General features: G+C 36.6%; 1 protein-coding gene and 1 pseudogene across 3 annotated transcripts; both read right to left on the minus strand.

Moving 5' to 3' along the window:
- Positions 1–409: 409 nt before the first annotated feature.
- On the minus strand, positions 410–23022 carry LOC105047744 (N-terminal acetyltransferase A complex auxiliary subunit NAA15). Of its 3 annotated transcripts, none has more exons than XM_010926802.3 (26): positions 22745–23022; positions 20138–20216; positions 18138–18220; positions 17899–18048; positions 17413–17528; positions 12795–12900; positions 10295–10366; positions 9988–10103; positions 8514–8646; positions 7520–7597; positions 7299–7352; positions 7113–7183; positions 6034–6088; positions 5838–5933; positions 4796–4924; positions 4594–4676; positions 4281–4511; positions 3259–3391; positions 3074–3184; positions 2742–2873; positions 2045–2101; positions 1848–1945; positions 1696–1754; positions 1507–1618; positions 1312–1415; positions 410–1176 (listed from the first exon to the last, which is right to left on the minus strand). In XM_010926802.3, the coding sequence occupies exons 1-26, from the start codon at positions 22793–22795 to the stop codon at positions 977–979; spliced, it is 2709 nt and encodes a 902-aa protein (XP_010925104.1). In that variant the 5' UTR covers positions 22796–23022; the 3' UTR covers positions 410–976. The 3 variants fall into 3 exon arrangements, with proteins under 3 accessions (XP_010925104.1, XP_010925105.1, XP_073114921.1); XM_010926803.3 differs by having other exon boundaries at positions 1312–1412; positions 22745–23021; XM_073258820.1 differs by lacking the exons at positions 17413–17528; positions 17899–18048; positions 18138–18220; positions 20138–20216; positions 22745–23022 and adding exons at positions 13740–13992; positions 14097–14274.
- Positions 23023–23891: 869 nt separating this feature from the next.
- On the minus strand, positions 23892–25917 carry LOC105047811 (uncharacterized; annotated as a pseudogene).
- Positions 25918–27825: the final 1908 nt, after the last annotated feature.

Below are 27825 nucleotides of genomic sequence, written 5' to 3' on the forward strand. Positions count from 1 at the left end.
TGGTAGCCCACATCTGTCCACAACTGTCTGACTCACGTCATGTTTCAACCACAGGCATCATATTAGATGTCCCACGGGCCAATACGTATTTACACGAGGACAAAATTCCCATACACAGGAAACCATGGCAAGGGAATTCCTTCTGTTACCGTTAACAGAGTGTTTAAAATGCATGCTCTTTGAAAGAGAATGCAGGCAAAAGTCGCAAGATTAATGCAACAAAACTATATCAATTTCATTGAGTTGGAATTATTTGCTGCAAGCACCCTCGTAGTCCTTGTTCATGCACCTGATGTTGAAAAAGACATCACACATGAAATAGAGCATCTTCCGTGCCGTACATCCAACCAATCATAAATTCAATTCAGGCATTGCCACCCCCATGTAATAATAAAATGGTCTGGAGGAATGATGAATGAAGGACTATGCATTTGAAGCTCAGATTTGACATTTTTCATCTTTGAAGACCAAATAATAATACAGCATGTTCATGCCAAAATTTTAAATGAATGGCAACACAGGTTACGCACATAGAGTGGTCCACATGAAGAGCTGAATACAACCAGGCAATCATCATCAACCCGCTGCTTAAAGAATATTATGCTTAGAGCTGGCTGACCGCTAATCCTCTGCAGGCATAAAAAGCTCCAAGCTACTTCAACTCACCATCACCAGATAGCTGATTGAATGATGAAAAGGTATAGATCCCCTTCCACCATTTGCATGATGAGAACTATTAATACAATTAACAGACTAATCAGTGATACAAAGAGCCACTCGAGATGTAGGTCTCAAGTCAACCACATCCCTTACTGCAATATGCCGACAATAAGTCCCAGAGCAGTGCTCTGGTGAGCATTCTTCCATTTCTTCCCTGTGCGCAGCAGGATTCTACATGTGCAACTCTTGCTGTGGGTATCAAGCAAGCTCCTCTAAACTCTGTGCAGGTGTTAGCCAAAAACAACAGGCTACACTGTTAAATGGTAAGGTCCTTAAAGGCATGCAATTTTCCATTCAACGAATGGGACTCTTCACTTTTAGCTTCTTGATAGGCCAGAACTCCATTTTCTGGTGCGTTCTGTATGTTATGATTTACAGAAAAAGCAACAGCTGAGCTCCTGCAGCCTCCAAAATATGTCGAGTATGGAAAATATTCTACACATCGTGCTTTCCATCCTACAGAGGCAAATATAATAAAGCAAGAGGTAGAAAGCTATTCTGTACCTTGTAAATCGAACTCCTATGATATTAAAAATGCTGCAGCACAAATATGAAAGGCTTAATGTAAATATGATGTGGTAAGGAACTTACTGGAAGCAGCATCTTCATCGATAAAGACTGTTTCGAGCAATTTGTGGACTGCAATACAGTCTTCAAGTTTCCATTCCCTGACTGGACCAAGCGCCCCATTCCTGCTAATACAAATTCAAGGACCATTTCATTTTTGCTTCAAAATTTGCAGAATGCATGTTGAATAATATGATCATTCACAAATCAGAACTATACACTGGTGCCAGTTTATTTGTTGAATCTTCAATTAGCTTAATTGCCTCAAGCTTCTTTTCTGGCTCCAGAACAAGTAGCATTTCTGCAGCTGCAGCTCTATGCATCAAAGAATCTGTTTGTCCAAACAAACTAAATCAACACCACTATGGACTTTGATTTAAGAAAACACAAAGAGAGCAAGAACAAAACCTTTGTGCTTCTCAAGGAAAGATTGGTTAACTTCAACAAGTGACCTCCCATGCAACTGACTACAAAAGAAAACAACTAGAACACTTAACTAGAACACCAACAACCATATAAATTTGTGGAAAAAAAAAAAGGCAGGGGCATGCAGTGATAACCTTATTTTTGGTAGTTCTGCTTCTAAGACATTCCGAATCAGTATCTCTGAGTCTGTCACTGGGGCAGGAAAGCTGCTAACCTTATCAAAGAATCTTATCTGAGAAAAAGCAGTCCAAATAGGTCATGGAAATAATCAGAGAACTTTAAAAGCCTTAGGCATGATGAAACATATGGTATAACCATTAAGGTGACATACCAAGCACCTGTGGCAATCAGGATTATTCTCATCCAACTTAAGTAGCTGCTTGACAGCCTGAAAATATAAAAACATTAAGATAAAAGAGAGAAAGATAAGTAGTTATATATTCACATAAAGTAAGGCCTCAGTTAATGTAATTGAAGATATGAAAAAGTGCACCTATGACTTTGCATGTTAGATACAACAGGAGACAAGCCTCATTGAACTCATGCATGTTAAACAAATCAACCTGATTCAGGGATTCTCTTTTACTCATGACCATAAATTTGAGTTTGGTCGGTACTTGCAAAGATCAAAGATTACAGCTGAGCCTAGCTATTTCAGCTTTTCTGAGACATGAATTTTGCTTTTTCCATCACATTGACTGAGTCATGGAGACACATGACTCGGGATACATTAATCAATTGTACAATAACAGATGTGGAACACTTCTTTTCTTAGTTCATTTCAACAGGTAACAAAGAAAATATCTGAAACTATCTAAATACAACTAAACATATTTCCAAGCATTGCAAAGATGCATAAACATCAAGATCTAAAGAGAATTTGATGATTTACCAATTGACTGCATACACACATCACATGGATCTTGAACAGGTGTCAAGCATCAGGGAACATAAAACCCAACTTAATATTCTAGCTTAACTGGGTGGCGGATATGAAATACAGTATTTGCTGTTGAATATGGAATTACCTGAAAAGCAAGTAAAATCTTTTGTTTTCTCATGTTTAGCTCAAAAGAAAGTATATGTGTTGCCAATGAGCTTGCTGAGTTATTTTGGAGCAACTTCAAATATTTTGTAGCTTCCAATAATGGATCCTCAACCTGCCTTACAAAGCAACATATTAATACACTTATTCAGATGATAACTGTGCAATGCCAACCAAGTCAAATTTTCTATTTGTCCAGAGATATGGGACATTTCAGACTGCAGAGAGAGTTTATATACTCAAATGCACGCAAAACAATTAAATGAAAAAAAACACAGGACTCGGATTAACACAAAATCCAAATTAAACAATTACCTGCAATAACTTTTCCCCATGAGGATCTAAATCAACTGGTCTGGTATGTTGTCTCTTGCCAGGTTTTGATGTGCCAGAAAAAGCTTCCTCCTCAGTTTTTTCTTCAGCCTCCTGAAAGATATCAAAGATGTTATCATGGAAAACATCTACAAATTTCTAAGATGGAAAAAAGATAGTGAGAGTACTTTTTTTGCACGGGCTTCAGCTTTTTTCTGTTTTTGTCTCAGTTTCTTCCTTTGTGAAGGAGGCAACTTTGACATTTCATCACCCTCTTCTGTTGTTGCTTTGATTGGAGAATCATGCAACTTCATATAGCATCTACACTTACGCAACCAATACATAATCACTTTTTCTAAAAGTTGAATGAAAAGACAGATCTATACAAAAAAACACAAAACAGTACAGCACAAGCTAACGGAAGTTGCTTCTTCAAAGCAAAGTAGGAATTTATCCGTTATTCGACTTCCAGTATCATATAGCATATTAAATGACTCCAATGAGTTTCAGCACTTCTTTTACATTCAACATTTAAATTCTTAGAGAACAAACTGTAGAATATTTCAAGAAACTTCCTAAAGATCTTGAACAGGACAATCATGCTCCCTGTTGTTTGTATAATCAAATTTCATGACATCATACATTCTAAAAGATACATCAAGAAGCAAAACACCCTGTAGAAGAAAAATTCGAGCAACGAGACTAGATGCTTAGAAAGAAAATAAGAATGTGAAGCAAGACCAATACTTCATTGGAGACATTACTCATAGCAAGACAACATGCAGCTAAATATAAAGGGCATGCATGAAAACAGGGCAGCCAACATCGGGGGAAAGAATTATTTTCAAGCATGCAGAACTGGTTACGAACAACTGTTGTCTCAGCTGGATGGTGCCATCCTTTCCAAGTGCAAGGTCTCAGGTTCAAACCTGAGTAGTGGTAAATAACCATAGTATTCTCAAAAAAAAAAAAAAAAAAAGAACAAGAACAAGAACTGATTAAGAAACAAGCATATAGTATAACTAAATCAAATCAGATTACACTTGTAGATAAATAAGACAACATCAATACAAAGATTAGCAAAAATTTGATTCTAATACTCAAGATTACATTGAACAGGAAAATTGAGGCATTAGCAAGTGCATCTTCACAGGATAAATTCAATAACTCAGTTAAACAAAAATCAAAAAAATACTAATGGCAGCTTCACCTGATAGCTCCTGCTGCAGCTCTATGAAAGTACTCATGTGAATGCAACTTATCTTGAAACTTTAGCATTGACACATAAGCACGCAGAGTCATTTTACGCAGACAATAAGAATGGAAGTCAAATTGATCCTCAGTCATGTCTGCATAATGCTTCTCAACAGCCAAGAACTTTTTCAGAGCTCGCCCAAGATCACCTTGGCGAAAGTAACTCTCGCCAGAAGCAAGTTCATACCTTCCCACAATACATGAATCATATAAAAATAACATAAATGAAAATGCTTAACACCTAAAGACAAAAGGTAACAAAAACACACCACATGCACTGCATGTCATGCAGGTTATTGTGCTGATCTCCATCCTTGGTAAATAACACAGCTGTCCTCTCAGCTAACCCAACCTTCACCAAACAAAGACTTCAAGATAACTTAGTTTCGAATAAGAAAAAAAAAGTACAGACTGTACAACAAAGTATTGTTGAATGCAGGAGAAGTCCAGTTTTTGGATCTTTTAATTTACCTGATCAGCTTGAAGCATACGCATGACACATTCACTGTTTAAGTAACGGTCAGCGAGATCCATAGACCTCGCTTCATCTGCCAAAGAAGCAGCAGCAGCTAAATCACCTGCATGTTTTAATATTCTTCCCTGTGATCAGAAGGACAGTATGTTAATATAGAAGATGATTGATTTATTTTTTCAATTTAAGGAGCTTACAATCATTATACTTGTTACACAAGCACATGACAAAGGACTTTACCATTTAGTAGTATGGTACAATTGCCAAACTTCCAATCCATGATCCTTACTTCTCAAGTTTGTTGAAATTAAATGATTCATGATCAATAACAAAATCAAACATAGAAACACTTAAATAGTAGCTCAGATGAATTCACATAAACTGACCCATGATGATCAAAGGAGATATAAGATGTAATGGTCCAACCGCATTTGTTGATGGTTCTTAATCAGTTCCGTTTAAATACCTTGCAGAACATATGTCTGATGCCAACTGATTTTTATTTCTTTCAAAGAAAACAGATGAAATTAGAACTTAAGGATTAGTTCTGGGATGAAGAGTCCCCGTTTTTATGAGATAACATATAAGGCACAGAAGAAATCTGAAGACGAAGAAGATGACGAGGAAAAAAAAAAGTAGCTTAGTGACTTAGGAGACTGGTGTAGTGAGATGGAAAAAAATTTGAGGGATTGCATATTTGGAATTGGGACAAGGAAGAAGGTAAAAAGCAAAGAAGTGGCATAAAAATTGTAAAATCAGCACATTTAAGTATGACAGTACAAGCATGATAAGTTTAAGAACATTTGAATTTTCTCATAAATGCGATGCAGGAGTCAATGTTTTATTACAATGTATGCACTATGCAGGATTTATAACAGAAATATAACACTATATGACTGGAGCAGATTTAACTGAACAAAGATACTTGCATGCAGTAATAAAGACACTACTCATTCAGCGGATACGGCGAACCATTAGAATGGTTAAGAATGGTCAGTAATTTTGAGAAAGATCAATAATTCAAAGATAGAGGGAACAGACCTTGACAGAGTACAAATCAATAGCGGTTGGAGTGTGTTCTATAGCCTCATCAAGTTTAGCTAGTGCAATATCATGTTGACCCCGCCTGTCATAATGCTGCACCAAATAAAATGGCATAGATGACAGCTGAAGAATATGCACTGCATAATTTGTACTAAAAATATAGTTAAAAGCCACAAAGTCACAAAAGCCAAACCTGGGAAACCAAAAGCAGAGTCCACATAAGAGTTGAAGGAGGCTCCTTTTGTGTCCTAAGATTAGAATAAAAATTAGATCATTCTTGCCAATTTAAACTTTTAAGTACCGTGCAGATTAAACATATGTATACCTGAAAGGAATATTACAGAATTTGCAGTGATTAAGCAGTAATTTTCAACAAGATAGTAAATGGGCCATAGTTAATCAAGCAACATCTTAGGCTTGACAATCCATCAGGATCCATTTTAAGAAGAGGATAAATAATACAGAAAAAGTATTCATATTACTGGCTGTTATAAATGTCATAACAATCAGAACCATTTAAATGAACCTCATCAACCACACCTCAGCATTGTGCATGCTTCAGAACAGGTGATCCATCATAGGAACCTTCCTAACTTTTCTCTCACCACTTCAATAAGTATCATGGTCCCCATCCTCTCTTTTTCCAAAGCCTTCCCTTTATGAGTTACCATTTGTAAATTAAATTGGTCAGCTCTACCTTGTTGCATGTAACCAAAAACTTTGCCCCAACCAAATGATCTAAAAACATCTATAGTTTGTAGTCATTCCTTTTGAAGCAAGAAAACCTAGGTTGCAAATTTATCTTATATAAATGATAGGATCTGAAAGGATGTTGAACTAAATACGAGCTGCACTCCAATGCATCTGATTGCATTAAATGCTCCATCAATTACAAAATTCAACCAAATTTTATAGTTGCTTCCTCTCAAATTTTAGGGCCTGTATTTTCGTTTGAGAAGAGGGCGTTCAAATACATGCGACAAACTCATACTAACTCCCTTGGCATGTTAGAAAGACAGATGGTTTGGACATATCATACAACATTATAATTAACCACGCATGACTAAACAATTATTAAATAGTTTGCAGTTCAATCAATCAAGACATTTGTTACTATTTTAATTGAACAAGATGATACCTACCAGGGGCCCAACTAAAACAACTCAACATGATATGGTTCCACCATCCAATTCAAACTTTAGAAGTTAGTCTAAAATGTAAGTTCACAATTATTCCAAAAACAACATGGCATAACAGCAGTCCCAGGATTACCTTCCAGGAAAGGATCCAGTCATTCTAATTGAATCTTCCAGCTGAAGTAATAACTCTTCAAGAATGCTTGCCTGCCAAGAGGGTTCAGAACTTCATGGCACATTAAGTTTCCTTTGAACAATCTATAATTCTTGAAAAGGAAATGAGTTTAATACTTTATGCTGCATGACAAACAAATCAGCAAACCTTGCCAGAGTGGTCATACAAGGGGCTAAGATCAGAGAACAATGAAGGAACCCCCTGAATGAACATAGAAAAAAGAACTGTGTCAGTTATAACTGTTTATCATATGTTTAATAGAAAGATGGTGAACTGATGAGAAACACGGCTCATAAAGAAGCATAATCCAGCACAAAACAGTGCACACAACCACAATAAGTTTATGGGAGCAAAAAAATCCCAATCACCTTAGTTAATAGAGGCCTAACATAGCAGTCTGCTGCCTCCCAAAATTTGTCACCTTCTAAATAATCAAGTGGTATTCGCTGAGCAAAAAGCAAAAAAAGATGGTAAACATTGTGGCAATTAAAGTAGAATACTGCCCAGATTTGAAAACAGGCATGATTTGGAAAACAGCAGTATAGATTAAAGGGGAAAAAACAAGTGTTGCTCAAAATGAGAGGCTCACCTAACTGGCTTGAGAAAATGCAAAAATGACAGAATATAAAAACCAGAGCCCCTTATCCTTATGCATTCACTACTTTGCTTGAAATGGTCATGCATACATCGCCCTCACACAGCTCACAATTGAAGGCCTATAACTCAAGTTCTAGAACATCACTAATAACAGTAACAAGCACGAAGTATTAATTTACGCAGCCACAAAGTATTTCCATTAAGTAATGTTATGCATGTCTTCCTGCATGGTTGTAACGCATTCAAATGACAGGGAGAAAACAAAGTGTCAAATTTAGTTCATATTTTCTTTGTACAGTTATTCATTTTTTCTATACTATTAGTAAATTTGAAGCTATTACCTAAACATAGCGCCAGATCAAGGTTAGAGGTAGCTTCTTTGGATCAAGAGTCTCAATCCGCTAGTATACTATTACATACTCAAACAAGGAATAATTTGAGCTTTTCCTTCTGATAAGAATACCTTATATGATTCTCACTCGCTTCAAACAAAACATGTTGATAATTAAAGAATGTAAATAGGTTGTTGCTTTGACTGAATATTTAATCCAAAAAAAAACTAACCAAAAATTTTGATCTCAAATCATGAAATTACGATCAGCAACCAAAATAGGCAATCACAGTAAATAGATTGGGCAGAATTCTCCACTATGTACCAAAAATGGTCTTTTAAAGTTAATGCAAGTATGACTTAACACAGAATAAACAGTACATAAAATAAGACCAGGATCCTGGGCTGAAGATGATAAAGAGGAACCAGTTTACCTTAACAGCAGATGACCAACTGTATTGCTCCTTAAGTGATTTATACAATGCATCTAATCTTTCAATTTCATCAGATGTATATTGACCATTTTCAGAATATAAACCAAGGCATTTTTGCAGGCCTATAAAGTACCTGAATAAAATATGTAACAACAATCAGTAAAGTTATGACTTTTATATCAGTGCTTCTCAAGATCCTGCTTGATTATTTTTGTAGTTTTTAAAGGCAGCAACTTTAGTCCTTCTGCAGTTCCACTTCATGTGACAATATCGAGCACATCTATATAACAACTAAACTAGAACTACTGAAACTGCAACAATTGATAAAACTTTTCAAGCTGGAGCACCAGATGCTAAAAAGAGCACTGCAAGACCACTGCACAGGTTTCCCTTCTCCCTACAGGTGAAAATATGACCAAAACCAGCCACGGAATGAGCTGACTCTCCATATAGACATATGTCATGTCACAGAAAGCCAACCACTAACTGCAGCTTACTGACTGGACTGACCCACACAAAAATGTTTCTTATACAGCACATTTATCCACCCAGTTATAAAGTACCTTTGAGGTGATTGCACTACTTCACAAATTTTTCACACAATGTAATACTCGTTATACTCAGTTGGCTGCTAGCCTTTAAACAAAATACTTTCACCAGAGCAATACTGTCTTATTGGAACCAATATACTAGGAGTGTTATCCATCTATTTCTTTAAGAAAATCTAATATGCCCAATTTATTTCTCAATTACCAGCTATTTGTATTCTTTAACAAGTTGAACCAATAAAGAAGAAAAAACCTGTACAAGTACTGACCAAATAGAATCCACATATCCAATTGGCGTGATGGAAAAACAGATCAGACATATATGATTTATGTTCACACAATTAGTCAAATGATTTGCTTCGGTCAATCCTCCCACCATGATGATGATTTAAGGTAAATATTTGAAGGGCATGGCAGGGCAAAAGGAAAAAAAAGGAAATACAACATTCCAGACTTATGGTTGATCCAATTAATAGTAAGGCAATGCATGATACCCCAACTAAAATCATTAAAAGGCATAAGAAAGAAAATTTGGAAGTATTATTGACAATTTTGTTTCTAATAGGAAAAGAAACTACAAGAGATGGTGAAAAATCGTGCAGAGAAACTTAAGGGTTTAACCTACTTTTATGTGAAGATTAGCCACAATAAGAAAAGAATTTAAGAAAACCCACAGCAGGATCTGTCAGTGACATGATAGCTTTCGCAATTAGTAGGCATTTCAAAATTCCTCTAGTTTTATAAAATTTTAAAAAAAAATACTGTGTAATGAGTACAAATAAAAATATTTTTATAACATCAACAATTTTGTGAAAACAAAATCAAAAGAAATTCCCCCATTCAGATTATTTAATTAATTGTAATCAGCTGAATCAATAATTAAAAGCACATATCAACCTGAAGTGAGAAATAACCAAACAGCTTACCTATAATTGTCAGAATTCATAAAGAGCAGGGACCTATATACTTTCTCTCCTTCCTCTAGGAAACCAAGTTTCACTAGTATAGACGCCATTTGTTCCTTGTACGCTAATTTGTCCACCTGATGAGACATAGCAAGAACATAGTTTTAACAAGGAAGCAGATAACGAGAATTGCAGAAGCAACTGCTTTTTGCTACAGCTGAAATGACTAATATGGCATCTATCTACATAATGTTGTCTTTTCTGTTAAACATGTTTGGTCCACAGCAATAGATATTCAATAACTTAACTGCATAATGAATGCACTTACAATTTTAGCCTCTTTCTTTTGCATTTCCTCAAGTGCTTTTTCGAGCAATCCACATTCCTCTAACAAAGATATCTGCATTAAATTACTTTTAAGTACAAGCAGAAAATCCACAAGATGAGACATAGGAAATCTCCATATCAATATAAAAAACAAAAACAAAAACAAAAACAAAAAAACAGAGCCCAGGTACAGATAGCATTGAACATGCATGAGACAATCTACTAATAGATACCAAAAAATTCTTCGAAAACTGCGACTTAAGCATGAAAAAAAGGATGCAATTATCAACTTAAAAGGTGAAAAACTTCTCAGAATGAAAGATTGTCATGCAATATGTAGATATCCAAAGGTGTAAAAATCAAGGTGCTCCTTGACTGTAACTTTCAGCAAAAGACCTACAAATTTATGTAAGCAAAAGATTCATAAACCAACTAAATATACAGATTTCTTGTTCCTTATATCAGCCTGAAGTAAAATCAGTTTCCTGAGTTATTAGAGAGTCATAAAAGGATGGTCACACAAATCGACTACCTAGTCAAGCACCAAACCAAAAGGAGAACCACATTCCATTGCTGAGAACCAGCTTCACAAATCCATCTTTGCAAATCTTTCCTATCGAGAGTTAATTCCATTTTACAATAAGTCTCTGGCTATTTAAGATCAGAGACACTTGTCAAGAAAGTATGTCTGCACCATCCTAAAATTTTAGCTTCATAATTTAGTTTGTTAGTCATCACATGTTAACTTTAATTCTTCTAAATTAATATGAACATATGGTCGAAATCAGGGTAAGCCAAGCCGTGCTAAATTGGCCAGTTTTGAGTGTACGAAACTAGACCAGTTAGTTACCATCATAGTTGAAACGGGTTATAAAAGGCCGGTCTTAATCCCCTATTTGAAGCCTTGGTTGCTCAGTTCTATTCAAAGATCTGACCCCGATGAGTCTATGGTGACCAGGATGATGACAATAGAAGCACCCAATTCCTTTCGATGCCTATCGTGAGTTATGTGAATGCCCTAATCCTCTATTTGAAGCCTCAATCGCTCGATCTCTCCCCCCCTCCCCTCTTCTTCCCCTCACTCTCTCACACGCTCGAAACCCTATCACTAGATCCAAAGATCCCTATCAATGGCTCGAAGCTCCTTAGCCTCTCTCCCCCACCTCTCCCTCTCCCCCTCCTCGATCTCCTTCTCCCTCTCCCCTCCCTCTACTTGTTTCAATATTTTCCGGCATGATATAGTAGGACCTGTACCATACTAAACCAGTTGCTAGTTAGCACAAGCCCCGATACAAATCGACAGACCTTGGTCTAAACCATGTATGTTAACGACTAAAGTTCTCATAATTTTTAATTATAGTATGACAATTTTGCCAAGCCCCCATATCTTGCCATTCTACGTCTTCTTAAAAATCCCTACTCTAACAAACTGAACAATATCTAGCTCCCCTAACCAAAGCTTGGAGTTTGTATTGAATTAGCCCCTCAAGGTGACCCTCATTAACTAACTCTCAAATCCTCTTCATTTTTCATGAATTTCACCATAATCACCAATGTTATTTGATTCTAATTGCGTCAAAAATGACCTGCTCATGTAGCATGTGGCTCTCCTTCCAACATTTAAAGTTCTCTTTGAATCCATCACAGATTCCCACAAGCCTAGCCCACTTTGAACAACCATAAGCCACATAAATACATCTACTTTTTCGTTTTCCCAAATGAATCTTACACTAGTAGCATTTCAAACTTTAGCATTCACCATTTTTTCCTATAAGATACCATGGTTCAAGCTAGTTGATCATGAGAAAGATATATTTGGTTTGATATATGGTTTAACTACTATATCTATTTGCTGATCAACTTTTCCATATGCAATAAGCAGCAATTTTTTTTGGATAAAAACAGATAGTTCATACAAGTCTAATATAAGTACATCCAACAAAATTAGAAAACAAAACATCCCTAACCCTCTCACAGTAGCCGAATCATTGGTCTAAAGCACGTTCAACAAATGCTAGGCCACAAAGGAGGCAACCCAATCAACTGCACTGTTGGTCTTACAAAAGACATGTCTGACTACCAAGAAGGCGCAGCCCAATAAAGTCCTCCGGATATTGCATAGCAGGGGGTGGTTAAGAGTCATTCCCGCTTGGCCCTGGATCCACCCAACCACCATGGCCAAGTCCCCCTCAATAATCAACTAATCAACTCAAACGACAACAAACTTATTTCAATGTGCAATAAACAAAAGCATTTCAAGTTCTTTCCAAGAACTAGAACAATGATGATGTACCCCCATTTTCATGACATCACATTTATGTTAATAGCTCAAATCTTGCTCGTAACAAATTGCTAGAGTGCTTATAATAAAGTGGGAATTATTATTTGTACCATGAATTTCTTTCGTAAAAGAGAAGAAAACAACAAGCGATAGCAAAGTATATGGAGGTCTTGAAGTTACATACTGAAAACACAACAGTTAATAACAACATATAAATTACCTTATACAAAAGCATTTCTCCATGTTCATAGCGCTCGTTGTCTGGAGGATAATCATCTTCTAGTGTCCCTTCATAAGCCTCTAAGATTTCTATCGCCTTTGAAACACTAACACACATGCATAATAAGAATAAAAAATCAACTACAATAACATATTGTACAACAAACAAAGAAAATGTCAACAATCATTAATGGTCAAAATCTTCTTCTAAGGTGACTTCTACGTGTGACATAGATTATAAAATAGGAAGTTTATTGCACGTAGAAGATATTCTACCATCCTTATCATTACGACCTTAGTATCAGGACTGCAAGTAAGCTATTACCGTTAGCAGTATGAATACCAACGGCATAGGAGTAGTATGAATAGGAGGAATGCTAGGCACCAAGTTTATTCTCCTTAAGTAGGTAGGGAAAGCTCGTTGGCTATAAGTGATGTAGAAAAACCAAACATGAGAGGGGATGATAAAGAACAACATCAAAGTAAGTTCATATAAGCTTCATAAATGGGTGTTAGACTAGCACATATATGGGATAAATGAAGAATGAAAAATAATAGGAAACAAAAATTCTCCAAGTAGATTATGCTAGGTAAACAAGATGTGCCCAGCAAGTTATCGATGCAACAAATATGGAAGCCAAGATACATATTACTGCATGTATTAGTATTGCTTTTTAAGATTATTTGAGACATTTTAATAAGAACTCCTATAAAATTGACCCAATGTATCATCCCAACAAGAAGACGCAATAAATAAACCCTCCATGGTTTTCATGCTTACAATGATTAAAACAAGAAAGTAAAAGGGGTTAAGAAGTGTTTCTAAATAATAATAAACACTTTTTAATGAATCTGATCACCACCAGCACTGCAAGGTATTTTCATATTTAGAATATATATATATATATATATATATATATATATATATATATTAAAATAGAGGCACCTGCATTGCAGTGCCTTCGTCCGCCATATGTACAACCCTCTATTTGCCACGAGTGCAACCCGTACACCACCTCCGTTGGCCCCGAACCACATTTCCATCCCGTCTCCATATACCGTCTTCCGTGGAAGACCAAACATGCCTTGGGCGGCGGCAAGCTAAAGTCCAGCAAGAATCGACCCCACAGTGGCTGAGCCGCGGGCGGCGGCAGAACCCGCCCTCTATTTGCCGATGGCCGATCCGTCTCCATCCAGCACTCCATGGGTTTCACGAAAGGGGAAGGAAATCTCTCAATACAAATATGAGAATTTTACAAAGACGAAGAAAAAATCAAAGCTCACGGCTCCGGTGAATCATTACCTTGGAGGGGCACACATAGGTGGACATGTTGTTGAACTCGTGGATGTTATGCCTCTCTACCTCTTGCTGCCATCGGATCCTCGCCTTCATGTCATGGGTGCTGCCGCCATACCCATCCCTCATCACCGACGTCTTTCCACCACTCTCTCTCTCAATATCTATCTCCCTCTCCTGCGATTCTCCTCCTCTCCCCCTCGGCCTTCTATCTATTTCCCCCTTGAAGAGACACAACGAACCTCGCAGAACTTTCATCCAGCGAGTCTTAAAAACCTCTAATAGAAGCCATTTTTTGGCATGTTAGTCCCTATCATTTAAAAAAAAAAAAAGCTTTGAGAGCTTAATCTTGGTAGAAGCATGATATTTTGTAGGATAATGTGTTTCCTTTACTTTCTTTGGATACAGAGGACCATAAGGAAGCCATAAATTTTCATGATTTTAGCCATGCAGTTCTTCTCCATCCGTATGTACAAGGAGGTAGAAATGGGGTTTGAGTGGAGGGCAATGTCTGGTGTTGCAATGGATAGAAGCGTCTGTCTTGCATGGGTAAAGTGTCATCGGTGGTTTGGTCAAAAAGTATAAGGTGTACTTCTTTTTCCTTTCATTTCATTATCTTTTTCAGATAGCCGTGGGAAAGGAGAGCACTTGAGAGAGATTAGAGGGGTTTCGTGGGTTCTGATTAGATTTTTTTCTCAAGTATATGGGTTTTCATTTCATTATCCTTTTCAGAGATCTGTGGGAAAAAAGAGTACTTGAGAGATATTAGAGGGATTTTTTTGGTCTTGATTGGGGTTTTTCTCAAGCATATGGGATTCTGTGCAAGTTGTGGAAGTGAAAGTTGGTTCCTCGAGATTTTGAGAGCTTAATCTTGGTAGAAGCATGATATTTTGTAGGGTTGGAAATTTTTGATCAAAAGGATTCTTCTTTGGTTACAAAATTTTCAATTTATGGGGCTCTGTTCTTATGATAATGACATGGGGGCTACCTGACAAGGATCGCCGACGGGTGGCATTTTCAGTGGAGGCATGATAGAGGCAAGAAAACGAGACTTTTGCATTAGCAAAGCCTCCATTTGGCACGTGTATCTTGCTTGCCCTCGTGGATGAGCTAGAGGATGAAACCAACAGTCTTGTGGGCGGACTGTTATCTGACTATATCCTTAGAGACAATGTGGGTCTCTAGAGCGAGAGGAGGCCGATACGCTTGATCTGGATGAGATTTCGGCTCTCCGAGAGCCTCTTAAGCTTCGCCATGACAGCGGAAAGGGAGAGTAGGAAACGAGCTCCAGAGGCGAAGAGCAAAGTAGAGAAGAACGAATGCTAATACGAAAAGAAGACGAGGGTTTTAGGAAGAGCTAGGTTGCAAGAGGCCTACGAAGAACTTCAAATTTAGAAAAAAAATAACATAATTTATAATCCATACTATGCATAAAATATATTTTTTTTTATTTTAATTATTTTAAAATTTATATAGAATAGATATTAATAAATTAATAAAATATTTTTCAAGAAAAAATAGCATCCTGTGCATGACATGGGGTTATAAACTAGTTATTAATGAAAGTGCAAGAAAAGGCATTCATGACCTTATGAAAATGATATTTAAACAATGTACAATTTTAAGGGGAAAAAAAGACATCCCAACGTACGATACTTCCATCACTATGGGTTCTGGGGAGGGTCAGATGTAGGCAGCCTTACATCCATGTGCGGAGAGTCTATTTCTGTATTTTAAATCCATGACACCAAGATTACCATAGAGCAACCAAATGATTGTGCCAAGGCCCACCCTCTACTAACAATTTCAAACAAATCAAAAATAATTTGATCTAATCTGCTTGTCATATATGCATTGTTTACTTTTACGCAGCGTTAAGCAATGGCCATGCAAGATTCAGGCAAGCTTTCGATTGTAAAGGGCAATAATGGAGGAAGATTGAAAGGGAAAGATACAAGGAATCACCAATGAATTGACTTCAGGTCTTACAGAATCCACAAAAATGGTGATTTCATTCATGGTGAGAAAAGGAATTTATGGACACTGCTGACTCTACAAAAAATTCCACAAATTACACCAAAAACTAAGTATAGGACTGGGCAAACAAGATTGAAATCTAGATGATCTGTGGTACTTATTTCTGCTAATTACATTGAACTATGGTTCCAGAAAGCAACCAGCTCATTTATGAAAGGATAGAGTCCAAAACATCTCATCAGCTGCCTTGAAGAGAATTTCAATGATAGAGACAGAAGCAACTTCACATTTGTAAAACTTTAGTTTTGCATGCATTCTTTTAACTCAACTTAAATAAGTGGAACAATATTAACCAGTTGTTCTAGGATAACAGATGCAATATTCTAATTTAAAAGGACAGTTCAGCGGGCAATTTCACATCCCAGAATGTCAATGGTGCTGGTAAAAAACCATGAAAAAAAAAATGAAATCTGCCATCAATCCTACCATACTTGAAAGAACAATGTGAAAATTTCTAAAAGAGCGCTGGAGCTACTGCCAAGGGCAATAAATATTCACCTGAAACTAAATCATACATAACTATTTGTATGGTGTTTAGATAGTTATTTATATAGTGTTTCTTTTGCTATTTGCAATTATCATTTGCTCTGTACTCTATGGAGCTAGGTTGTGACCAAGCAGAAAATCAAAATCATAACCACGGATCCATCATGGAGTAACAAAAGTATGAACACAACTATGCATATGTCATACCAAAAAAGAAAGATAAAGAACCAGAACTGATCCCACATGCAGTTCCATGGACAATCTGGAAGGATAAAAGAAACATTTGAAAATTAAAATTCTGATTCAGCGCAGATGCACTAAAACCTGAAATAAGTTAAAACTGTAAAAATGGGAATACAGTACACATTTCTAAGAAGGTGTGAGCTAATGTTTGGATGGTCAGATTTCTTGTCTTTGAGCAATCTGCTGTTGATCCCCATTTCTTTTGATTATGCTGCTTGCAAACATAAGCTTAACAAGTTACAGCGAGACTCTGAAATTATCCAAATAGAAGATCAATGAGATGTATTGTTTATGTGCCCTTCTCACCCAAATCTACCATCTGTAATCATTTTACATCATCCTAAAGAACAAGAAAATGACTTGCGCATGATACTAAATTGCTAGCAGAACTTTTTTTTTTTAAAGAAAAAAGTATACTTGGTGATTCAATTCATAATGGAAACAAAATATCAATGTTTCACTCAAACTATAAAGAAGAAGCGACCAAGTGATAATGTAATTTGAACCGATCATTTTGCTCAATAATCAGAAAGATGATACAAGAAACAAGACTTACTTGGAACTCAAATGATGAGAAACAGCGAAACCAATCCAGTTCATTCGATGATTTGGCTTCAATGTCAAAAGTTGTTGTCTGGTTTCAATAAACCCTGTAAGATCCCGCATTTGAGCCTGCATAAATGAAAAAGATGGATTTAACAGAAGTGTCAATGCAAAAGGTATTTGAACAAATATATCTGAAACATTACGATTCTGCTATGCCAAGACAATATATAATAAGTTATGGAGGAAATGAATACGGTATTAGTTGTAAATAAAGGACAAGTTAGAACATTGCTGTTATGTATTGACCTGATGGACATTAGTGGATGTTGGCATGAAATGCTATGAGTTTCGGTAAAGTTCCATATTACGATATGGACAATCACAATGAAGATGCAATGCAGAAAAGCAACATAGATTCATTTGATTAAATGAAAATTCATATTACTAAACAAAAATTTCATACAAGGAAACAATAGCAAAGCCATCCCATATCCACCTGTAAGAGTGATAAGTCCCGCAGAATTTCAATATTGTCAGGATCAATCTTCAAAGCATTTCTATAGCATTTTATTGCTTCTCTGTATTCTCTGTCCGATCGATACAGCAGACCATAAACATGCCAACATACATGACTTTTAAGATCATTCTGCAAATAGGTGAAAGAAACATTTCATTGAAAACAGAATACATCAAAAAAGGAACTCCTTTACTGAGTCAACCAAACAAGAAATGAACCTTGAGGCCACGCCGAACAAGTTCATATGCTTCAGATTTTCGATCCATGCAGTTCAATGTCAATCCCTTCATCGACAAGGTTTCTGGTAGTAGAGAAAAGAATGCATCAATGAAGTTGCATTAATCATGCAAACATTTTAGATGGAAATTGCACTGAGAAGCTTGCGATTAGATGTCAGTATAAATGGTTAAAACTGCTTATAATATGAAGTCTCAGATTCATAATATATGATTTTGTTTAATGCATTAAAGGATGAGCAAAGAGTGTAAAGGCAGAAACTTTCAGCACTTGGAATACATCAAGAATATCACATGATATCCAAACACAAGACAACTTAGTTTCAAGTCTTGAAAGATTGATTGAAACCGTCCATCAAAGATTTGCATGCAACTTTCAGATGCCTTTAGCAGTAACTAAGTTGCAGCACAGAAATGGTACACAAATACCATGCTATCTGTGTGGCCCAACTACTCCAATAACCCCCCTAAACAATAAGCAAATACAGAACTTAACTCAAATATATCATGATATTTCAGTTCACATGGGCATCACATAGTAGTTCCAAAGAATAAAAGAGCCAGCAGCCATTTAAGGAAATCCCAGCTTATGCAAACCATTCACAGCTGAAGAGTTAACCAAACCATCTACAGAAACCAGTTTCAGAATTTGTCTGGACCACTCAAGCGTCTGTAACTTAGAAATCAAACAACCCACATCCAATTGATACTACGAAATTTGACTTCTTGTTTCATAACCAGAGACTAGGAGTTGGATGGCATTTTACTCAACCTCCTAGTGAGAAGAAACAAAGAATGACTTTTAACATCTGAATCTCAGAGTTTGAAAGCGGAAAGGTACCGTAGGTAATTCAGACACCAGATGTGGGATCCACTTAGTTCGATTGCTTTTGGATGCCTCCCCATTTTCCCTTCCAAGTAGAACCAACTTTCCTTTTTCCTCTTTCCCTCACATGTTTGGCCAGCCCATACATCTCTTTTTTATGATTTTAAGTGACCACCGAACTAAGCAGCCAGGCACTCCTAGGCCACCACCTTTAAAGCCGAGTATAGCCATAGTTAATCTCCATAGTCCATTTAAATGAAACCTAAATCTGCATTTAACCTCCTAAAGCAAGAACAAATCAATTCTAAAACCCTCTAACACTTGAACTACAACAAAACACCTTAACCCTTTAAATCACATACATTCATTCCTACTTTCGCAACCACTAGGAAGCCTTCCCCTAGATGGCATCAAATATTTCCACCCCTACGAACAATAATATCTGCTTTCTATTTGGGGATGAACCAGCTGCACATTTTCCATTTCGCTACCCTATTTATTAAGGAGACTCCCCTTCAATTTCAGACAGGACTCAAACTTGTATGTTTATATATCGCATTTACATGTTTGCAAAGCATCAAAGTCATCTTTGAGGTGATGAAATCTTCTATAAAAAGCCAACTGTTTATTAGCAATCATTTGTTAAACACATATAAAAGAATTTGACCACCGAATAATAGAAACTAAAGAAACAATATTTAGAACAAAGAATTTCAAGTCTAATGCATCCATGATCTTTGATCTGTAAGAGATATCGAACCACACATAAGTACCAAAAGAGAACATTGACGGAGGGAGAACATAGGTGGTTGTATGATATACTGATGTACTTAGCTATTTAATTATAGAAATTAACAAGTTAACTTCGATTACAAAAAACAACAGGGATTTCCAATACATTGAACAGAACGTTCTTTTTCTTTTTCATGACATTAGAATAAAATTCTGCCAAAAAATAACTCATACAAGTTCCAAGAATTTTAACAGAACTTTCTGAATCAAATAAACTAAAACATACTGCAAGATTTTGATGTATCAAGAACAACACTCAATGTACTGAATAAAAAGGAAAACAAAAAGATATGCACTCAATATACCTCTCAGAAACTAGAAGTGGCAGAAATAAAATTTTCTTGTATGCAAATTATAAGCATACCTCCATGTTCAGGAAACTTTCTCAATATGGCATCTGCAGCCTTCAGCCCCTTCTTGTATTGTTTGGTTTCATATGATTTCTGCATAAAAAATAAAAAAAAAAAAAAAAAAAAAAAAATCACATATGTATATGCATGTATACATAAACTGCTAAATAATTACCATTTGAACTAAAATTTATTGATCTTCTGAAATCTGGTTTATAACGGATTACACATTATAGTTGTTTATATAGACAGAGAAGGGAAATTGCACAATCAAATTTGTGCATTTCACTGTTAAATATGTATATGTGCGCAAGATGAAAGTAGCACCCAAAAATTTGATGAAGTTACATAAAAGCCATCATGAACCAAATAAGACATTATTTTAATGCCCTGTCACAAGTCACCGCACCAACTTTTCCAATCCAAAAATTCATGGCATACCATTATAGCTTGTGGTCTGCAAATAAACCCCCAATTTCACCATAGAATTTCCAACAGATACCAGAACCGATATTGTAGAAAGGACTTCTTCAGACAAGCTTGTAGCGTCAATTATTGTTGAATGGCTTTTTACTGAACATTTTCTTAATAAAGGCTTATGCATCTCTGTATGTATTTTCAGTATTTTGTTACTTTTTGGAGGTTGTTTGCTGTGTTTATCCCCTTCCAACTGGGTAGATTAGGAACTTTGATCTATTTAGAAGGGAGGAAAATATAATGACATGGATGAACATAAGGAACATTAAGCTACCTATGGGTATGGATTCTGTCTGAAATTCATAGTCATTTATTGTTAGGATTTGACGCCTCGAGATTCAGCCCACAGCGAGGTTTACGGCGAAAAACGGAGTCCAATGAGATCAAGATCACCCAAAACGGAGCTCGGACGGAAAAGATACGAGCTTTTGAAGTCGGCACGAAATCCGAGGTGGCGGAGGACCACCGGCAACCGGCGGAGCGATGGCGGCGCGCGGCCCAGGCGGGGCCAACGCGCGACCCAGGCGTGCGGCCCGCCGGGCGCGCGGGCCGGCCCAGGCCCAGGCGCCCTGCCTGGGCCCTGTACTCCGATCCACCGTGGATCGGGCGGTCCACGGGTGGGCCTGTGGACCGCGTGGGCGTTTTCCACGCGTTTCTCGCGGTCCACGGCACTATTCCGTGAATCGAAGCGCGATCAGAGGATCCAGGGACATCCCGATCTTGATCCGACGGTTTGGGACGTGATTTGGGTTGATTAAAGACTCCTAAACCTAATCTAAACCCTGTTTAAGCCCTTTAAAAGGCCTGTGAGGCAACAGAGAAGGTGTGGTTTGGTTTTGCACTGTGGACGCCGTACGGAACCAAGGAAGAAGCGCGCATTGCTGAGAGAGAAGGTACAGGAGACTCCTGAACAGCGGACGCCAGGCACTTCAGGGGTTCAGGGGGTCTTCCAAGAAAGAGAGCTTTTGAGAGGGAAACTTCTAAAGAGAGAAAATTGGGTGTACAAGGGTTGAGGGTGAGATCTCCTCTTGTAAAATTTTCTTTTTCATAGTGAAGTTTGCATGCTCCGTGGAGACGAGTCCTTTTATGGCTGATCCACGTATTTTGATTGTTTTGTTTTGTTCTTTCTTTCTTCCTGCTGCATCGTATGGTACTGAAAAGGTCTTGGAAGGTGGTGTCCTGGCCAGACATCCACCCAACATTCTAACATAAACTTTTTTCAGTTAGGGATTTTGATTGCTGATTGGAATCAAAGGCTGCAAAAGGCCCACTACAAGAAATTCCTTGTAGCATATCCATGTCTTTGACAATAGCAATGCATACAAAGAATATTAACTAAATTCTCTCTTTGAAGATCGAATCTTGCATGCAAAGGAGCATTCTGAAGTAAAACTTCCATGTGTTAACAATCAGCAAAAAACACTTCTTCGTATTTTATATCTCAGAATACCTCAGACAAAAGATGGGCATGCAATAGAAACTAAGACTATTCAAGGATGCAAAGGCATAATGGAAACGCAAACCACCAGCCAAGTGGTAGGCATTCTGTCATTACTTTCAGCAAATTGACTGCAAACAACTTTAAAAGCAAGCCCTGCCGGTGTATTTTTATATCCCATGAGAAAGACCAATTCGATTCAGAATCAAACACGTTCAAACAAGATTCTTGCATCGAGAACCTCGGTACGATAGCTACTTATCTTGGTCCTCGGCTCAAGACATACCCCAATCAAACAGAAGAAATCAAAACGGAGCCATGACGGGAATATAAAAAATCGAGAGATATATCAGGAGCCAAATGCAGCAGAAGATTCTACCTATAGCTCAAGCATGCCAAGAATCAACAACAAAAAAAAAAAACCAACTTTGTGAAATGCATCACACCATCGCAAAAATCGAGTTCAAACTAAAAAAAGAACTCATTCTCTTCACATTCGTGACGATCAAGAATCGGGAAAGCTTCAAAAAAACCGATTTTCCATCAAAGAAAGCAGCCGTCAGAAACATTGGCTTGAAGCAACTAACTGTAAACAGATTAGGCTTAGAACTGCGACGAGAAAGAACCGATGCGGATTGAATCGAACTAGAAATAATCGAGGAAGGAAGTGAGGGAAAGAGAGGAAAGAGGAATCCTTGGAGCTTACGACGATGACTTTGAATAGATTCGCCTCCTTCTGGGGGAGAGAAGACCCCATCTCTGGCGGAAGCGTGGCAGAAAACCCTAGCGGGGAGAGAGAGAGAGAGGAGGATGCAGCGAGGGGTAGAAGACGATAGGAGTCCGGAGAACGACTCAGCTTTTGGAGAACAGCGACTCAGCAAGCGAGGGGCAAGCAATGTTATGGGCTGGCTGCAACCCTATTTTCGACCCAAGGTGCCCGACGACGAAAAGAGAGCTTCCGGTCGACTCCCGTTTTGCGCCCCCGCTCCGGTTCACTTTAAAACGGTGCGGCTCTAGAGACCGGGCAGGCTCGGTCCGACACCTCTCGGACTGTTTGATTGTCCGACGCAGCATCGACCGTAAATCACCCTCAAATCAATGCTCCACAAGCGAGATCGCTCGTCGCGTATGCCTCACGCGCATCAGCACGCCGTACGCCACCATCGATGCGTTGGACGACCGAATGGTCCGACAAGTGTTGGAGCTAGTCCGTTATAGAACGCCTTATGGAGTTGGACAGTCCAGGAACGGTCTCTCTGGGCACGCTGATGGTGATGATCCTGTTTGCGCATTTTGATTGCGGTGTTGCTCACTGTGATAGGCTCTTCGGTTGGTAAATGATTCGGCCGCATTATTATTTTTTTTATTAATTTTTTTAAAATAAATTATACAAATATCCTTTCAAATTTAGATCAGTTACATTTGCACCCCCATGTACTTTTAAAAAATATCAAATTTATCCCTAAAATTATCGAAACGTTCCAATATAGTCATGTCATCTATCTCCATTAATGAAATCATGTCACATGATCATCACATAATATTATTATTTTATAAAATGATAAAAATATCTTTATCTCTACCTCCTTCCTCCTCTCTCTTTTCTCTCCAATTGATCTCCTCCTCCTCCTCCACTGACGATCCTCTTTCTCCCTCATCTTTCCTCCTCATTCCTTTTCTCCTTTCTCTTCATCTATTTCTCCTTCTTCATGGTGGCTTCTTTAACCTCTGCCCATTCCTCCACCATCTCTCCTTTCTCTTCTTTCTCCCTCCTCTCCGATTGATCTTCTCCTTCTTCTCCATTGCCGGCATTCCTCTTCTCCCTTCTTCTTCCTTCTCCCTTCCCTCTTTATCTATTTTTTATCTTCCAATGTCATGATCTGTCCCAGAACTAAAAACAGCATCAGTGGTTTTAATATTCCTTGCAAGACTTTTCTATCCTTGGCTTCATAAAGAATAACCTTCTTTCGACAAACCTTGGTTCCTTTTCTAAATCTTGTTTCTCTTTCTCCCTCTTCATTATCATTTCATTCAAAAGTTGCAAAGCTTCCTGATCACACTTTGGTTGTTCTTCCATCATCTGTTGGTACTACAATGCTTCTATCTGCATTGCAGCTTTCTCTCCTTGAAGCCTAGTTATCATTGCCATAGTTTGGTTTGCAGCTATGGCAGAAGCATTCATCTCTTCCTCTAATTCAGCATATAATGCACTCTTGGCCTTGCGTTCTACTTTCAGAGCAGATTTAAGGTGATCTATAGTGAATGGTTCGCTTCCTTCGATCTCACTGGCAACACTTCCATCCATAGACTTGATCCCAAATTATCTCCTTTCAAACATAAACCTATTACCATCAATATACGTTAGTGTCTCCAGTGCTCTCTCCTCTCCAACCTCATTAAGCTCTGCAGATATATACAAGCGATCTTCACTTTGCGCAATGGTAACCACTAATTCAGTTTCAATCACTATGGTTTCAAACAAGAAAATATGCTTAGCATCGAACAATTTATAAAGATGTGGTAGATGATGTTAGAAAGATGAATTGAAGCTTTCAGCTACCTTGGTATTTATCAGTAGCTTCATTGTAGCATTGATCTTATATGCCCACAGCCAGTGGTATTAGTTCATGAAACTGGACTTGATCAATATGCTCCGGGTCACATATCTCACTTCTTGCCGATATCTCGCAATTAGCCTCCATATCGATCAGCTTAGTATCCTTTTCAGAAGCTATATTTGTAAATCAAATAAATATTAGAAGAGCATGAAAGCCAAATTAAAAAGATCAATTATATCAGCTCAGGAGGACAAAATTAAATTCCTATACTAAGAACGAACAATTTACCCTATGGTCTAGCAAAATCTTCGAGAGTTATCAATGCCTCCATTTCAGCATCAATATTATCTTGCGGACTCACTGATGTTGTACTTTCTTGAGGAACAAAACACTGTTGATGATCCAATAAAAAATACCCTCCGATCTCCCCAGCAGGAGATAAAGAAAATATCTCAATGATATCAGCCTTTTCCATAGTCAAAGCCAATGCCAAGTTTTCCTCTGCAATGCTTCTACTTTCAAGAATCTTGGCATCTTCCTCTACTGGATCATTTTCAAACTTGCTGTCATCTTCTCCATCAATCTTATACAACATAGAGCTCTTTATCATAGTAATAGATTCGATCAATTATAATGGAACTAGCCTCTCCTCATCGGTTACATTCGCCATGCGATGAGCTAGGACCTCCAAAGAAGCATCTTCAGACAAAAAGCATATCTTGGAGAACCAAATTAAAACCTCACCTTCTTGTTCTTGCTCTATCTCTAGCTCTGAAATGAGAGCACCCATATCATCTTCCTTTTTCTCTCTCTCATCAGTTGTATAACCACCATCCCATATTGCCATCTTCATCCCTTCCATACTTTCTTGATCAAAGAAAGTAACTTTATCTCTTTTTTGATCAAAGATAGCATCTTTATCGGTTCTTTTGCGATCTTTAGCTGTCTCCTCCAAATTTTCTTTCTGAGTATAATCCAAAACCATCCACAAAGAAGACTTTAGGAGCAAATACAACGAGCAAAACTCATTCTCCAAGGTGACATCGCAGCAAGAGCAGCACCTCGGATCCTTCTTCCCCTTGTCGCTCCTCTTCATCCACTTTAGCAATGCCAACGCCCGATCTGCCTCCTTCTTCCTCCTCCAACACAAGTCCTCCTCCTCCCTCATCTTCGATTGATCTCCTCCTCCATTGCCGGTGCTCCTCTTCTCCCTCCTCCTTCCTTCTCCCTTTCTTCCTCTCCAATTGATCACCTCATCCCTTCCTCCTCCTCCAAGGTGCTCATAAGTTATCCCTCTCAATGGCGGCTCCCTCCTCTTCATCTTCTTTTTACTCCTCTAAGCCCACCCATGAGTGAGGGGTATTTCTGTCTTTTGAGAGAAAAAGATAATACCATTTATTGATAAGGGAATAATTGGATCATATTGGAATATATCGATAATTAGAAGGATCGATTTGACACTTTTTAAAGTATAGAGGGTGCAAGTGCAATTGACCTAAACTTAAGAGGGTGTTTATGTAATTTATCCTTTTTTTATATAGTTTTCCGTAGTCGACCATTATGTTAGGCCGGTCAATTTCACAAGATTTTTTTTGAAAAATACTCGCTTGGTTAATATTATGGGAGGTGAGGAACCTTTAGTCCTACATCGATTATAAATCAAAAGAAACTTTTATGGAGATAGGCTCTTCTCTTCCATTACGGCTTTTGATTGAGAGAAACATATAAAATATGATATTTAAAAATTGAAGATAATTTTTTTAATTGCTTGGCTATCTGACCCACGATCAGCTAATATCACATTACATTCTCTTCTCCTACTAGTTGGATTGCATCTTGTATAGCCAATCACACATGATTGACATTATGGTTGCATTTGATGATCCAAATAAGATCTAAGATCGTCATATCTGGTATGCTATATTTTAGTAATCAAAGATTTCTACATATTTACGAGTAATTTATTTGGTATTCTATAAAAATCTAATATCATTGGCCATATAATACCAATACTACTTTTGATATATTCCATAAAAATATATATTAGTCATATAAAATATAATATAATAATTTTTTAATATATTTAATAATATATCAATTATTAATATAATTTATAAAATATATTTATTAGTCTTATAAATTATTAATGCTTAAAGATATACTAATGATTATTATAAAATTAATATTTATACATACTTATAATATATTATTCGTTGATACTAATATCTATTTTGATTAGGGGAATAAGGCAAATAAAAATAATATATTAAATATTTTTATTAATTATCATTGAATAATAACATGACAATAATATGATGAATAATATATAATATAATGTATATCATAAATAATATATAGTATAATAATATAATATAATATAATATTAATGTAGTATATCAATAGTATATGGTATTCTTATATTTAGATTCTAAATCTTAAGGATGGGTATCTGTTGATTAGGTTGAGCGGTGATTTAAGAAGTGCGAGACCTCATCATTTAGTTCATTGGAAGTTGAGGAAAAAAAGCAATTCTATGAATATAGAGAGACATTATCTTATTTGGTTGGAATTTTAAGAGAAGACGAAATTAAACAGCTTTTTTCATGGAAGATACTTTCTACATTTCATGAAAAATAGAAATTCATCGAAAAAGTAGATTTTGGAACTTCTTACAGAATAAAAAATGATGGTTATTTTTTTTAAAAATAATCTTTTAATATCCATAAATAAAATTTTAATATTTATATTAATATAAATATTATAATATATTAATTTTATTTTAATATTTTATTAATACTAATATACTATTTATATTAATATATTAATATAGTATTATATTTAATATTATATTTATATCTATATTAATAAATTTATTATATTAAAATATTAATATAATATTAATGTAATATTAATACATATATACTAATATTGTATTAATATAATAAATTATTATGATCTAATATTATACTATAATATATTAATATTAATATAAATATAATATTATTAGTTATATAAAGTTTAGAAGTAAAAATGTATCGTCTTATATCTATTAAGAATATAATAGATATTTTATATAATTTTTTTAAAAAAATAGATGCTCAATCAAATATAAATCACTATAGTCAATCATTTTTTCATAGTCAACTAAATATGCCAAAATATATTCTGAGAAAGAAACTTCTTTATGGGAAGAAAAGTTCTTCCTACAAACTAAATGAGTTTTCAATGG

Source organism: Elaeis guineensis, chromosome 6, assembly GCF_000442705.2.
Source record: "Elaeis guineensis isolate ETL-2024a chromosome 6, EG11, whole genome shotgun sequence".
NCBI lineage: Eukaryota > Viridiplantae > Streptophyta > Magnoliopsida > Arecales > Arecaceae > Elaeis > Elaeis guineensis.

Excerpts from the sequence above, each read along its gene's own strand:
- LOC105047744 (XM_010926802.3), bottom strand. The coding sequence starts at position 22,795 with ATGGGGTCTTCTCTCCCCCAGAAGGAGGCGAATCTATTCAAAGTCATC. Across the intron at positions 6,089-7,112 it reads ACTGGATCCTTTCCTGGAAG|GACACAAAAGGAGCCTCCTT; the intron begins GTAATCCTGGGA and ends TTCTAATCTTAG. Across the intron at positions 1,755-1,847 it reads GCAGAACTACCAAAAATAAG|TCAGTTGCATGGGAGGTCAC; the intron begins GTTATCACTGCA and ends TTTCTTTTGTAG.